Raw genomic sequence first — 15,774 nt, forward strand, 5'->3', positions numbered from 1 at the left:
TTCGCAAACCGCTACTATTGATCGCTGGCGCAGACGACATTTGAAGCTAATTTTTCGCTAATTTTATTATTTTGGACTTTTATTTTCTGTTTATCCCAAGAAGAAAGCAAGTGATGGACGTATGGCTGCTAGCAGGGCAAATCCAGACCCTTCTATACGGAACTAGCGTCTGCTGGAGTTTTGTTTATGTGTGTTTAAAGGTTTCACGAGCATGTCTAGTTCACTCGAGACCGGCGCAGATCTTCTTGATAGTTGCAATCGCCGGTTCATCTTTCTTGTACGGATTCCTCAAAACTCTCAAGAGCTTCACTGGCAATGGCACAAATCACCTTGATTTAATAGCGTGGCATAAAAATATAGAACCAACAGACTACCAGGTGAGCGAGTAATTGATTGCAAGCTTGAATGAGCCAAGGTCGGGGCCAATAATTTATTAAGCTGAAGTCTTAAGCTTAAATTATTTGTGCAGTGCCCATCCCTTGCTGAAGGTATAAACTCCGTTGCAACATACAAGAAGCTGCACCACACCAGTTTTATTGAGTTAAATTTCCCCGCAAACTGTACATGTATGGTGAGAGTTGACTGGGGGAGTCAATTCCACACATTTTGAAGAAGGGCCTGGGAGAAGGGGGTGAGGACTCCTGTATGTCCCAGCGGAGCAGGTTACCACCCCTGTCCTCTCAGTAAGCTATTTTTAGTTCAATTGTTGGATATGCTTGGATTTAGTTCAATTGCTGGACTTATATTCGATTTAATGGACCTAAATTATGGAATGAACTCGATGAAAGATTCAAGTGTTGTACTTCTAATCAATTTAAAAAAGAACTAACTTTGCATTTCATTAGTCTCTACTAATCTTTACTGATATTTTGATGGTTTATATCTATTTATTTTGTTTTGTTTTGTATATTTACTCTCGTACCTAGTTATGATATTTATGTGTACCAATGTATTTGTTGTGCCTCTTTCCTGACTCTCACATTTTTAATTATTATAATTACAGTCACCCAACTAGTTTAGCTTTTTAGTTATTTTGGGTGTCCCACTACTGTATGTACTGTACTGTTTATTTATTTATTTATTATTATAATCTTGCAAATTCTTTTAGTTGTTTACAGTAGTAGAAATAAACTGTTGTTGTTGTTGTTGAGAAACCTGGCTTTTTGATCTCTTTCCCTGTGGAGGTCGGGATTCTCAAGAACAAATTAGAAAAGTGTTTACATGGGTTATCAAATGGTCTTTGCGAATATTTGTGAGCATGTGAGCAGTGTTTATTTTTGCAAGCACAAGCACTTCTCAAATTTATCTTGGAAGCCACAAGCACTTTAGAATATACAAAAGGAAATGTTGCTTTGTGCCAAGTAATTTGGCTGACACCTCCAAAACAGGACTGATAGGTGCAAAGCTAGGCCACAAGTTAAGATCTTATCGAGGTTCAACAATCTCAGTAGCTTACTGCCAATTATGCCTTGTTTGAAGTCAAATTATATCACGTAGCTTCATGTGAGTCAGTGGGTGGACGCTCAAGGGAACCTAAAGCCAGTTTCTAACCACGAGAAGAAACTTAATGCTACCAGACTCCAGAATCTGATCATGCAAGAAGTTGCAAAAATTTGGCGCATGAGCAAACAATATCACTCATCAAATTTTTGCAAGCAATTTGAGCAAAGGCCAAATTTGTGAGCACTTTAAAATTGAATGGGACCATTCGATACCCCTTTTACTTGTATATAGGATTTTTTGAGGAGGATAAGGATTCCCCCCCCCCCCTCTACCCCTTGTTTCCTTCATTCAAGAAGCATGGTACTCTAAATCACCTCTCCCTAAATCCTCCTATACATGGATACCCTGCTGTGATCTGGTGCCTCATTTCCCAGTTATAAACACATCACATGCCCTCTTGTCATCTCTTCCACATATGTTTTAAATATCTAACATTGTAAGTTTTGTTATGTGCAGGTCCAAGGCATTACAACAGAATCAGTTCTGGGATATTGGTGTTATTCTCAACTAATGTCCCTGCTTCTTCCCTTCATACTTTTCATCAACATCAGATCACGCCTTATCAAGATGTCCACCCTTGAACTGTGTGCATATGCATGGCTGGCATTGGGTGGGGCCCTCAGTGTTGCCTTTCCGCTATTTGTGTTAAGATATCACAGCAGCATGCAAGACCAAACAGGAATGAAGTCTCCAGCCCTGAGGCTACCCACGTGGGGAATGGACATTTTGGGTATTTGCCTCTGGCTCTCGTTTTGGTTCACAGTATCGCTGTCATGGTCCAAAGACGAAGAAGTCACCCTCTATCTTTGGTTACTGCGTTTTGCTTTATTTCTGCCTAGTTTGATTCCAGCCACTCCAATCAAGAACGGCAAAGACCACTCAATGCCATTACCAATTTATTGCGGCCTTGTTGTTTTAACAACTGGGTATCACTGGTATCAAAGTGCTAAAGTAATAACACACACAGGCTTTGTGCATCACAACCTGGCTCTCCCTTTTTCACATGATCTGATGTTCTGCCTTGTTAGTTTAGTATTATATATTCTATACCTTTCCAAAACTTTAGGTCTGTTAGTGTCTCTTGCATTGATATTTATAACTCCCTTCCTTTCACTTGGTTCTACATTTTCACTGCTAGTGATCTATGACCGTCACCTTAAAAAAGGACAGCTTTCAAGGAAGGAAGACTAGTGGGAAACAGAATGCAATGTATCATACTCTGTTATTAATTTTAGGAACTTAAAACTTTGTGTCATTTTTCATTTCAATTATGTCACTTCAATTTTTTCTGTTATGTCTGTCACCACCTTTCTGCCTATCAGCATGCAAGGAAGGTAAAAGGTTTGGCAAAAATCATGGGATATCCAGGATAAAATTTCACACCTTCAACTCAGAAATGTTAATAGGCACTGTATTTCTCTTTCCTACATAGAAATCTTGTTTTAAATTTGGTGCAAAGGTTGTCCATTGTTTCTGTAAGTCTCAATGCAGCATGGACATTCCAGAGCTTATGGACAGTTTATCAGCTATTTAAATGAGGTAATTAAAATTCACATAATTTGTAAAAGGATATAACTTTCCTGTTACCTTTTTGCATGGCATCGCCTATGCAACATGTTTACATTAATATAATGTGTTGTATCACAGTATTTTTATATGGGAAAATCCAAAATGTTTAAAATGAAAGTTGAAATGAGCAACTCTTAAATGGAACAAGGGTTACAGTAGTGTTTGGAATTCATATTTTTTAAGTAAATTGAGATAAGACATAGACTTAAATCAATTGCTAAGTTTAGAAGAAATTGATCTATGACAAACAATAGGATATTTTCAAATAGTTCAAATAATTACATGAAGGATTGATTGGAAACAATGCTGGCTAAAACATCAGTTAACAGCTTTGTTGCATTTATTGTTGTGGTACAATAATTCATTATTTAATCAATATGTTTCATGAAAATATGTGAACAATGGTTGCCTATTTTAAAACTCATTGTAACATCAAATTTCTGAAATGCTGTAACAGACAAATAACTTCACAAACCATTGTCAAGGAATGTGTGTGGAATTTAAATTTTAAAATAATTACATTGATCATATTTTGGTAGTCTGTCAATGCAAAATAATTAATCATAACTATTTTTCTGACCATCATGATAAATCATTGTTCAGTTTTTGTGACAATGATTTGGAACTTGTTATGTCATTTTGATAAATATGCTAAATAAAATAGAATTATTTTATTTCATGGCTATTATATTGACTTTGGTCAGGCTGTTAGTATCAGATCCAGATTAATAATAACAATATTGTTGCTTTATGGAGTTAATAGTGTTTGCATTAGGGTACGTAAATATGTACAACAATTTCTGTTAACTTTAGGGACCAACCATTTTTTTTTTTGGAGGGGGAGGGGGGGTCCCCGGGCAATTTTATGGCGCTTGAATTTTTTTCTCACCTTTAGGTTGTGAATGATACTTTTTTGATGAGCTATAGCTTGTGCAGTAATGTTTTTAAATGCCAAAAATCAAAATATTGTCAGTAGAAAGTACTCGCTTGATTTTTTTTCCCCATGGCTCCCCTTACACTCTTTTTTTAGCAGGTTTTTGCTGTGCAGAAATGTGTTTTTTGGAAATCCCCCCCCCCCCCCGCCCCCCTCTCTACAAAATAATGGTCAATCCCTTAGTCTAAGTTGAATAGTAGACTGGGAGCGCTTACTTTACATCTGATCTCCTTCCCCACCCCAGCCCAAAATACTTCTTCACATATCAATCCCAATGCACATTATTTTACAATTGATCACAATTTCACTGAAGTTTGGATGGTTGTAAGAAAGAATATATTAATAAAGTCTGAGGATAAAAGCAGGGCACAAGCCAGAATGATGGAGCTGTCAGTAACTAAACAATGGAGAAATAAGGAAAAGGACTGAGCACCACCAGCTTAATCACAGTGGATACAGTGCACAACGGCCTTTGCCCAGCTTGAAAGATAACCCCAGCAAAATACTTGTCAACCTCTTTCCCAGGGTCTCGTATTAACTGATGACACTTTGAGAATGTAAGAGTTTGCACAGAAGTTAGAACTATGATCTTCTACTGAAAAACAGAGTCACTCAAGTGGCCAGCAGCCATGCACATTTATTGGAACAAAAGGATTTTACATAAGAAAGAGTTCAACTCTCACAGGATAACTTACCTATAAATTGTATCTAAAATGCTCTATATAGTGTAAATAAAACATTGGTGACACAAAACAATGAAGTGGCGGCCGCATGGCTGTTGTGACATCATGTGAAAACACTATATTTGATATTTGGTATAATGTCAAAATCGCGAAATTAAGATCACGAAACAATATCTGTTGCCCGGGGGGGGGACTCCCATATGGAATGGACGGGGATGCTCGTCGTCTCGCTTAGGGGTGTAAATTTCGGATTTTGGTCTCGCTTAGGGTGTTCTGGGCAAAATGTCACTATTTTTAGCCGTCAAGGTCTCGTTAAGGGTTGCACACGAAGAAATAACAAAACAGAAAGAATTTTGATTCTTTATATTTACTCAATTCATATAAACAAATTCGCCATCATTAAATGTCACTGTACTTTTTATTTGTCTGTTTTATAAACTGGTCTCTTTTAGGGGTCTGCATAAGCTTCGGCCACGCCCAGATTGGTCTCTTTTAGGGGTTAAATTCAAAATTTCCGACGAGCATCCCCGTCCACTCCATATGGGAGTCCCCCCCCCCCCCCCCGGGATCTGTTGTTGCTTTCTATAACTACGTTGTGTTCCTAGGTAGTCTGAGTGATGTTTTGGTAAATATATCCTGTCATGTACTATATAAAAGCAAGGTTGAAAAACAGCACGAGGTTCCTGCATGGCCGGGTAATTCAGAGTTCGACTCGCGTTCGAAAGATCTCACATTTTAGCCCCAAAACGGCTTCCACACCCATTCTACTTTGACTTTCTCGTAGTGCAGGAACGTAGCATCGTTCCTGTGAAATGAAATTGTACATACCTTGCTTCTTTACAGAATCAGCAGCTCCACAATACCAAATAACATTTTGAAGTTACCGCTTTTAGTTAGATAAAAATAAGCTCAGTCAGGACTGGGTACCAGGTTAAAAAAAGGCCCCCGCTGTAGCGACCCAGCTGGGAAGGGCACGTTGTATTTGTGTACCTTACACGTGGTGTAATCCACACGAAGTCATTAGCCGCGAAATTTATATACATGAAAAAATTACTCGATTCTAATTGGCTGAGAGCAGTGCAGTTCAAGTGTAACACCGGTGTCACAGTGATATGTGTATCCCCGTGATATGTGTATCCCCGCACACATATCACTAGTGATATGTGTATCCCCTCCAAGATGGCGACCAGTGATATGTGTATCCCCCACCCCCTCCCCTCTACTTTAAATAGCAATATCCTTCTTGAAAGCGCTCTCGTCGTCCGGTCGCTTACTGGACGAACGACTAACCCAAACAGACTTAAAATACAAATCTCAAATTTTGTAGTTGAAAAAGCATACGTATCTGCTGCTGGAATTGTGTTCTTGATCCTAACTGGTTTTCTGCGAGCAGGATATAATGAATTCAAAGTTGAACACCAAATGGATCTAGATATATTTCAATTTGAGTTTCACGGCACGGGATTTCTAGGACGATATTAATTGCGCGGTGCATTCTCACCCATCGAGTAACGCATATTCTCCACTGTTCATCGCCTTGTTTGCATCTGAATTATTCGTGGAGTGAAACACATATCACTGCTTCGACCCACTCGCCATAAAATGATTAGTGGCTCTCGTGTATCCCCTGCACCCGCTTTTCAGTTCGACTTTTTGTAAGATATGTTAAGTCTCAAGCTGTATACATTGCTATACTGCGAACATTGCTAACAAGTTTCATAACAATCGACGTTTATTCTTCGGCAGTTAGCCTTGATAACGGCTGTCTTCAGGGGATACACATATCACTGCGCCAAGTAATAATTAGTGATATGTGTATCCCCTGCATGCGGTCGTGTACAACCGAGGTCAGTGAAACTCCAGAAATCCCAAGCTATGAATAAATGCCGGGTGTGAATATTTCTAGCAAGCCAGTTTTGACAATGCAAATGTAATGGGCATTTTTCTTCTTGGGTAGAAAGCCAATATAACAGCTGTGTCCATGGGGATACACATATCACTAGTTCATGAAATAATCAGTGATATGTGTATCCCTTTTATCCCGTGCACGCGTGCACGCGTTTTTAGTGGAATTATCGCGTTTCAAACTCTAGTAAACCCAAGCCGTGTAAAAACGTCGGGTGCTAATATTGCCTGCAGTTTTGACAACGTTGATGCGCTATATTATAACAGTTGTGTTTATGGGGACACACATATCACTGCGCCATGAAATAATTAGTGATATGTGTATCCCCTGCACGCGATTTCAGTTTAGATATTTAGACATTCGAGTTGCAAACTCCGCAAACCTCAACCTGGGTATAAACGTCGTCGCGAGTAAGCAGCCAGCACGTTTCGGCAATAATTGGCCATTTTCTTCGATCAGGTAGATTAAGATAGCCAATCTAAAGGCTGTGTTTAGGGGATACACACTGAGATCACTGCGCCATGAAATAATTAGTGATATGTGTATCCGCTGTTCGAAGTTTTAGTCAGATATGCAATCGAGTCGGTTGGAACTCAACCAAACTCAAGAAATCCTAATCTGCTCCGTTGGGCGCGAATTCATTTCTGGTTTCTCCTACTCTTTACAGCGCTCGTTGGAACCTCGCAACCGAGTCGCCATTTTGTTCGTTGAATGCCCAGGCGCGTCAGTGTTTTGTGTATCCCCACAGGGGATACACATATCACTAGTGATATGTGTGCGGGGATACACATATCACGGGGATTCTAATTGGCTGAGAGCAGTGCAGTTCAAGTGTAACACCGGTACAAAAAGTGTAACACCAGTGCAAATTACACATCGTAATTCTGGATTATGATTGGCTGAAAGACAATAGGAAACTTTCGAAGCCAATGATATTACGTAAAACGATTAGGAAAATTTTGTGCGGAAACTTTGAAAAAAGTAAAAAGTTTTCTCGAATGAGAAAAAATGGCCTAAAGAAGGGTCTTCCGGCACTTCCTCCACGCACATTTTTTCATGGTTATGTTATTAATAAGTAATCATACGGTTTTTCTCGTTCAATTTGGTATTAATTTGCACTTGTGAGTTTTTCAAAAAGCTGAAATTGCACTTGCCGAAGCGGCTCGTGCAATTTCAGCTTTTTGAAAAACTCACTTGTGCAAATTAATTACAAATTGAACTCGAAACCGTATGATTACCTATACTTATTATTTATTTTGGGGGGTTCTGCATAATTGCCTACTCCTACGAGGACAAAAACAATCCCTCCTTTTATAATGGGCTCGAAAGTATCATTTCTTATTATTATGTGATTGGCTGAGGCAGGCCAATTTATCGTTAATTTTTGATTTGCACTGCAGTGCAAATAATTAATTGACGCGTGTGCGTTTGTGATTTTCTCAGTGATATAATGAGTAATCGTATGAAAGTGCGAAAATTAAGGATTTACACTACCCGTTACATTTGAACATTCTTTCTAATTACACTCGACTAAAGGCTAGTGCAATTTTGAGAGAATTTTCAAATATCACTCATAAATCCGTAATTGCACTCGCATTCATACGATTACCTATACTAACACTTCTTGTCACCATTCGCACTGAGCACTTATCTTACTCCACTCCCCTTGGTTCAACGGCTTTCAAGTCAAATACATCGAGCAAGAAAAGTAAATTTGTTTCAACAACAGGAATCTTGGGCCCACACATGCGCAGTTTTACCAAGTGACATTTATGGCGCGAAAATACCATTATCTTCATGCACCGTGGTCACTTGGCAGGAAACTCGGCATGTTGGACTATTGTCCGTGTTTTTTACCCAGTCTGTAGTCGGTAGGCCGCATTTAGTCCGCAGTCCGCGTTTTGTACCCGAGTCTGTATTTTATACCCAGATCTAGACCGTAATGCTTAGTCCGCGTTTTACTGGCTCAGTCCGTGTTTTATACCCATTCCGTAGTCCGCAGTCCGTAGTCCGTAGTCCGCAGTCCGCAGTCCGCAGTCCGTAGTCCGTAGTCCGCAGTCCACAGTCCACAGTCCACAGTCCACAATCCATATTTTATACTGACCGATTTACCCATGCAGTAGCTCCCGACTCCTGTAGCGCTCGCGTCCAGGCCTTAATCCTGCAAAGCGAGTGAGCCGGTGAAACAGCCGCAAATGCATCTAGCGTCTCAGACTTTATACAACTTGATGAGACAACAGTTGTTTTCCGTTATCCATCTTGTACCGAAATCTATTCTAGATCTTCAAGTGCTATTTATTACTTCGGGTTTGTAGAGACAAACGTTTCTGTACGCCTGCTTTTGTCATGCATAACAAAGCATGAGGAGGCCCTAAACGTAGTGAGAAGAAGGACTGAGAACCAGTGCACGGTCTACGCACATACGGGAACTAGTACGGAGCGCAAGTGCAGTGGGGTGGGCCGGGAACTAGTAGCAACATAGCGCGGAGCGTGATGGAAACCACTGATCATCTGAGTCCTATCTCCCACCCCCCCCCCCCCCCCCCGCTTCTTCCCATCTTTCTCTTAATAATTAATCACGATTTTCACTTTGTTTTTGTCAGTGAAACAAAAGAATCGCAACGTCACGTCTGTTTCCTTACACACCCAAATCGGCATTTGCTTCGCAACCAGAAGCGGCAAATCAAGGTATGATCTGTGTTTAAATTAAGAAGTCTCCCGGTTCTTTGTACCGTCAGTTGTAACTTACACATTGCAACTTTGTTACATCTTTCAGCCTCAAGTTTGAAGCTCAGTTTCAAAGGAGAGGAGGCAGCGAAGAACGCAGGTCCGATTTGCTTTTTAAACAAAGGTGAGGGAATACACTTCCAGTTTCGATTCTGCCTTGTTGTACAAAAGTTAGCCAGCAGAATTGAATTTGTTACCTTTCCTGTTAGTATACGTAGCCAGATGCCTAGACATATGCCTTTCTAGTACAAGAAAGTACGTAGCTAGTAAATTGTACGGAAAACTTTGAGTATTTGATTGTCTCTTCTTGCAATTGTAACGGAACCACCGCCTTGCATCATTCTGAGAAAATACACAAGCAAAATACGACGCGTTATCCTTATGCCAAAAGAGTTACGTAAGGATAACGCGTCGTAATTCCCACGAGCTGGGAATTGAATTTGGATCATCGATTTTTGGTTTCTCTTTTTGCGAAAACGTGGTCAGGAGTAGACAACTGCGAGCGATCTGCTTTTCTGGGTAGACACGCCACAGTAAAAAGCAGACACATGGTTTAATTAATGGCGACGTCTGTTACAGTGTAAAACTTCCCTTCCTTTCGTAATCCAAGAATAACCTGCTACTTGAGTGTCGATATTCCATGGTTTCATCGTCTGTTTATGCCTATGAATTCACCGTATAGTAGAATATTAATAGTACCGATTTTCTCTTTCTTTCCTAAGGCAATGTCGGCTACAGAACTTGCATTCACCTCGGCAGTAGCAGGCCTCTCTTTCAGTACTCCCTGCTGCTGGGTGGCATTCGGAATAGTTGGTGTTGTTAGTCTGTTCGGAACAATTTGTTTTGTTGCTCACGAGGAGGGGAAAACACAGAGAGCAAGAATCGAGAAGAAATCTAAGAGTGGATAAGAGACGTAGATGATATTTTTCGAGGCCTGTATTGTAAACAATCTGAGTTAGCCTTCAGTGTAGAATTCATGAAATAGCGCAGCCTGAATATCTATGTCGCACAGAGCCGTTTGAATTTGTTCCGTTGATAGCCACCTCAGTTATATAACAATGCAAGGTGATTTTCTAGTTTTTCTCTATCGAAGTTGCAGTGAACAGAAAATTTGTAGTCAAAGTACAGTCTTCGTGTTCTTGCTGTATGTTTTTAATAGATGGGCGTTTCAGCGTACCCGACGTTTAAATAAAAACCTGTGTAACTGGTTTCCACTTCTCATTTGTTTTTAGAGTTTATGCTGATCTTAGCTGAAGACAAAATATAAGAAAACAAGAGAATGCGGAACAAACGAGAAATATATGTCAACAACTTCACCTCCGATAATTCAGTTCTGCAAAACAGTCTTCGGTATGCTAATTTTAAATTGAACTTAATTTCAAATGCAGACATGAACAACTTGGAAGAGCCCAGAGCGCCAAAGTATTGACAGCCGTGTTTACTTTGATAAAATGCATTTAGAGTCCCACCAATCCGAACATTGTTTCACGCGGATGGAAAGCAAACGGGATGACAGATGACAGATGCCGAGGCTGAATATTCTTATTTTTCTGCCGATTTTAGGCTCAGCGAAATATTCTTATGAATATATTCTTGAATTATAACGTGTGACGTTTCTGTTTTCGTATGTATTTGGTGTCTGGATGCTGTTAAAGTAATTTTGGAGCCAGCCTGAAGGCATTAAAGCCAGATATGACACACATAACTTCTTGTAGAAATGTTATTAGCATTGAACATGCGGCTAGTGCTGTTTTTGTTGCTTTTTGGCTAGTTTTTGCCGTTTAGAGAAAGAATTTTATACGGTTTAGTTCAAAACATATAATTGTATTGTGTTTGCAAATTTTCGGTACACAAAATTAGATTTTTTCAAAATCTCAGCCTCGGGTTTATTCATAAAATATTCTTAAAATTTCGCAAATTTCAGCCTCGATATTCTCATAAAAAGAAAGATTGTAAGAATGTAGTACCAGAATATAAGTTACAAACGAGCTTCGCGTTCTTCTCTCCTTCATTCATTCTTTCTCTCCCTTCCAAGGCCAAAGTATTTATGAGTCAATTGAAACTGAGTCAATTGAATTCTGAGTCACGAGCCTCAACACGAGCCCTGTTTCAATAAACAATAATATTTTAAAGAGCTAAATATAAACAAGCTAACCTAAACATTGTCTAGGCTGACCCGAGAGCTATCGAGTGACCCTTTGGGGTAAAATTGCCACATGCAACACTGTATTGAAAAAGCAATATGCAGGCCGATAAAACGACGAAGAACGACAAGAATTGAATTCGATCAAACAACGATCTGAAGATATTCAAAGATTGCAGTGTGGAAACCAATGAAACACGATAAAAAAATTCAAATTAGAGAAGTAGTATTACGTGTTTACTGATAATGTAAACAATTTGAAACATTCGCCAGTGCAACTAATTACTAATATACACTGATGCTTTTGGCTTCAACCGTCACCGTGGTAAACAATGAAGAAAAAACAAGTGTTAATTAGTCGAGTCCAATGGCCCGTTCGACCAGCGTTTTTATTCGGTTTCCGATTAGGAGTATTTCTATACCGGACGCTTGTCCGACGTAGGGTTACCTTTCCCCTCCCCCTCCCTCTCCGGGACCACTCAATTTGGTCTCCATTGGCCTGGCCTTTGGGACAGCGCGTCTCCCACGGGTTAAATGAAGTACGCATTAAAAGCTGTCCTGCACTTCAGTGGTAACAAAACTGTAGCGTGACAGTTTATCAGTGAGATTGAGTAACAGTTCTAATTTAAACGTTGTTCATTTGATGTCCCATTATTTCCTAAAAACTATTTTGTTTATATACAGTATATAGCAGATCACTTAAGTCACTTTAGGCAATCGTTTTACATTGTCAGTGACCATCATTCGATTATTTTCCACAAACCATCAAGCACTGCACTAGGTGGGAATGTTGACGAAGATTCATTTGAACACATTTTGGAGGTTTTATAGTAACGTCTTTTCTTTCACTTGAGGTGTTGGTAATACGCCAAATATGAATTTCTGATTTCCATTTTTCAATAGGTTTCCGAAAACGGCTAACGTTTTTAAATCTACAATGCTGAACAAAAGTCCTTGGGACACTGATGCAATGCTATGAATTAACTTAGTTTTACAACTGGAGTTTGAAGAAGCACCTCTATCGTTTAAAAATCTTCCCCTACCCCTCCCCCCCCCCCCCCCCACCGAATAAAATGTTGAAACTTGGGAGAAACTGCACGAGCACGTATCCAACATTGCAGTTTGGGTGGGGGGGAGGGGCCGGGGAAGTGTAGTTGCACGCGACTTGTTTGGCGTGCGTGAAAAGCGCCACTAGTGCAAATTTGTCGCGAGACTTTTGTCCTAGATTGTAGTCTTGAACTTTTTTGTCATCATTTGTTGAAAACTACGAGCCAAGGGATAGTAACTTGTTTTTCAGTTTCGCAGCTTTATCGCGTATATTGGGCTCTTTGTCACTGTAAACGTATTTCAGACTGTCCAATATGTGTTCTTTTAGTTCTTCCGTCAGCAAAGATAAGCGACTGTGCCCTGAAAGGAAGAATAAACGAGTTAATATTATTTTTGTTCTCAAAATAAAGTAGTTGGAATGACAGAGATAAATACAGATGAGTGAGAGGAAAGCAACCTTTCAGAGCTGTGTTCACTGCCTCCAAAACTTCAACTGCTCCTAGCCGTACTGCGGCGTATTTTTTAACCTCTGTAAAGGAAGAGAAAGATTACGGATACAACTTGTAGAAACAGGAATTAACAAGATTTGGGAGATTAAAGGTTGGACGAGAGTTTTCGTCAATTCAGTGTCCTCGAATGTGATCGGCGATTGGTTGAACAAGCTGACAGTAGGCCAAAGTTGAGATCACCTATCTATCAAACGAGCCAAACACTCTGGCTGGCTCTCAGAGAAAATGTAAGCAGGTTGAACTTGAAACGCAAGGAGAGTGAAATATAGTCGACGAGTGCGTACAAGAAGCAAAAACATCGAGGGCTTGAAATCTCGCCGCGTCTCGCCCGTCAGCTTTTCGGCTGCGAAAGTCAGACTTTTAAAACGACGCATTAAAATGACACTCTAGGGAAACAAACCTAAACATTCACAGACAGGTGGTATGAACTGTCCTAAGGTACTTCTAAGCATTGCTATTCTGTCTATACTCTCTTCTGTCGAGCCATCAGGAGTTCCACTTATCCAGTCCATTCTGAAAAATATGTAAAAAAAAAAAAAGTTTCAAAGTACATTTACAAACCTCCTTTCGAGCAAGAAAAAAATCTCAGTATGTCATTCCAACTGCCTTCACTCAGAGAGAGAAGGGACCATTTCGCTGAAAATCGTTTAAAGTAACTAAACAAACTCTTCGAGTATTGAATAGACTACTCTCGATATATTAAAATTCAGCTTGGCAGCGAGGACTCTGATTGGTTGTAACTCGGTTTCGAATTTTCGCGCGCAAGTAACAGCCAATCAGAGAAGCTACCCAGCCTCTGCAGAGCTACGTCATCAGTTTGGAATTTTTCCGGTCCAGTCTCGGAGGTTTCTCGAGCCCTAACACTCGGTGGGAAGATGTATACGAAACTCTTGGTGGGCTATTGGGCGGGGCTATTGAAGATGAAGGACGTTTCAATAACTTACCTTTCAATAAACAGTTTTATGGCGGACAAAACTACGAGTTGTACTTTCCACGTGTTTGAAGTGAGGGCATTCGTGAGTATGGAACAGAAGCGTTCGGCGTGTTTATCTGTTGAGTAAACATGCAAATATTGAACAGGGCATTTTTAACAGGAGACCATTTCTGAGTTTGCTTTCGGGGCTTTCACGTCGACTCGTGGGCAATAAAAAGAACGTCATTTTGCTTCGGAATCGCGCCATCAGTGGACGTCTTGGAGTAAAAACGTGTCCCCTAGGGAGAGGTGTGCAGATATGGGAACGGGGCAAAAGTGTAGTGTTTGTGGCTCGGACAATAACAAAGCGCCCGCCCAACCGAAGCAATGACTATTTGAAAAAAAAACAAGTAACAAAACATAACTTGCGAAAGCTCAGCCTGTGAAAAAGTGGCATATTTTGGCCACCATGTTCCTATGTTTCATTGCGTAGGTTACAGATTTAACGTTACATCTGTCAGCTCCAAGACTAGATATTAGTTGCAGAAGTTCACATTGTGAAAGAGCGGCATGTTTTGGCCATCACAGCCCCATGTTTCATTGTATAGCTCACACATTAACGTTACATCCGTGAGCTCCAATATTAGGTATTAGATGTAAAAGTTCACCTTGTGAATCAGTGGCATTTTTCGGCCATGACTGTCCCAGACAATCAAAAGCACAAACCAAGAATTCTTGATTGACCTTTTTGTCCTTCTCTTCCTCGTCTTCATTCTCGTCCTCACCTTCTTCTCCTTCTTCCTTTGGCTCCTGTCAAGTAAGGAGAAAGAAGTCTGCATACGAGTCAAGTGGCCCATCAGGCTGGAGCGTATCCCAGTTCCAGTGGCACGAAGCGACTAGGCATATTTCTACTCCCCCCTGGATGGGATGCTAGTCCATCGCAGGGTTAGCTCCAGCATTAAATTCGCCGGTACCCATCGGTAGAGAGAGGCACTGTGAGAGTAAAGTGCCTTGCCCAAGAACACAATGCAATGTCCCCGGCCAGAGCTCGAACCCGGAGTGCTTGATCCGGAGGAGAATGCACTAACCTCGAGGCGACTAACTGTCATTCCCGAGCTTGAATTAAAATTTCTCCTAACTTATTTCGATAAGATTCTTTAACGTTAGATGTGTGAATTTATCGTTAAATCAATACGATATCCTTTAGTTGACCATCTTTATTCTCATCACCTGTCTCCTTGATTATGTCTAGATATTGTAAGGAGAAATTAGATGTCGAAAAGCATTTGAGCAAAGTACTTACAGGAGCAATGATGGGGAAGAGAAGCTCGGATAGTTGTTGAAATCTGTCAATAGAATATTCCTGGACTATTTCACCAAAGCACTTCAACGCCGCCATCTTGTGTGTTGGATTGTCTTTTCTGCATTCCTTAAATACCGAGTCGAGCACCTGGAGTGAAAAAAAGAGAGCCCCACTTAACCAATCATAACGCGAATTGAAGTGCTCTTATTTGGAGTACTATTGTGTAAACTGAACAAGGACTAGACTATTTTCGTATTCTCGGTTTTGGACTGGAACTAGCTTGCAACTGAGGTTAACGCCGACAGTCTTCAAATGTAAATGACATTTATCCCTTTTTAATGATTTTTCCCGCATGAGCCTCCATTGCAAGCTACAATCGTGGACAAAAGTCCTTGGGACACTTATGTAAGTTGACGAATTATCTGTGTTTTACTACTGAAGTTTGAAAAAAGCCTGCTTTCCTTTTAAAAACGCGTTACTGTTCCCCCTCCTCACCCAATACAATGTTGAAAATCAGGAGAAATTGCAGCTAGTAGT

General features: G+C 40.3%; 2 protein-coding genes and 1 long non-coding RNA gene across 3 annotated transcripts in view; 2 read left to right on the forward strand and 1 right to left on the reverse strand.

Moving 5' to 3' along the window:
• The first annotated feature begins 4 nt into the window (after positions 1-4).
• On the forward strand, positions 5-3,748 carry LOC110043795 (uncharacterized). Its single transcript, XM_020749305.2, has 2 exons — positions 5-377; positions 1,960-3,748. The coding sequence occupies exons 1-2, from the start codon at positions 114-116 to the stop codon at positions 2,692-2,694; spliced, it is 999 nt and encodes a 332-aa protein (XP_020604964.2). The 5' UTR covers positions 5-113; the 3' UTR covers positions 2,695-3,748.
• A 5,392-nt stretch (positions 3,749-9,140) lies between these two features.
• LOC149114474 (uncharacterized) lies at positions 9,141-10,531 on the forward strand. Its single transcript, XR_016206479.1, has 3 exons — positions 9,141-9,283; positions 9,372-9,446; positions 10,045-10,531. It is a non-coding gene; the product is annotated as an uncharacterized LOC149114474 (long non-coding RNA).
• Positions 10,532-11,819: 1,288 nt separating this feature from the next.
• Positions 11,820-15,774, reverse strand: part of LOC110043778 (proteasome adapter and scaffold protein ECM29-like) — a 36,799-nt gene continuing 32,844 nt past the window's right edge. The window contains exons 53-58 of the mRNA XM_089287015.1: positions 15,238-15,384; positions 14,603-14,744; positions 13,966-14,071; positions 13,422-13,534; positions 12,970-13,041; positions 11,820-12,872 (exon numbers count right to left, since the gene is read on the reverse strand). Coding sequence (XP_089143141.1) covers positions 12,730-12,872; positions 12,970-13,041; positions 13,422-13,534; positions 13,966-14,071; positions 14,603-14,744; positions 15,238-15,384 — 723 coding nt within the window. The 3' untranslated portion in view covers positions 11,820-12,729. The remainder of the gene's footprint in view (positions 12,873-12,969; positions 13,042-13,421; positions 13,535-13,965; positions 14,072-14,602; positions 14,745-15,237; positions 15,385-15,774) is intronic.

This window comes from Orbicella faveolata, unplaced genomic scaffold, assembly GCF_042242905.1.
Source record: "Orbicella faveolata isolate gen_17 unplaced genomic scaffold, um_ofav_v1 contig_14, whole genome shotgun sequence".
Lineage (NCBI taxonomy): Eukaryota > Metazoa > Cnidaria > Anthozoa > Scleractinia > Merulinidae > Orbicella > Orbicella faveolata.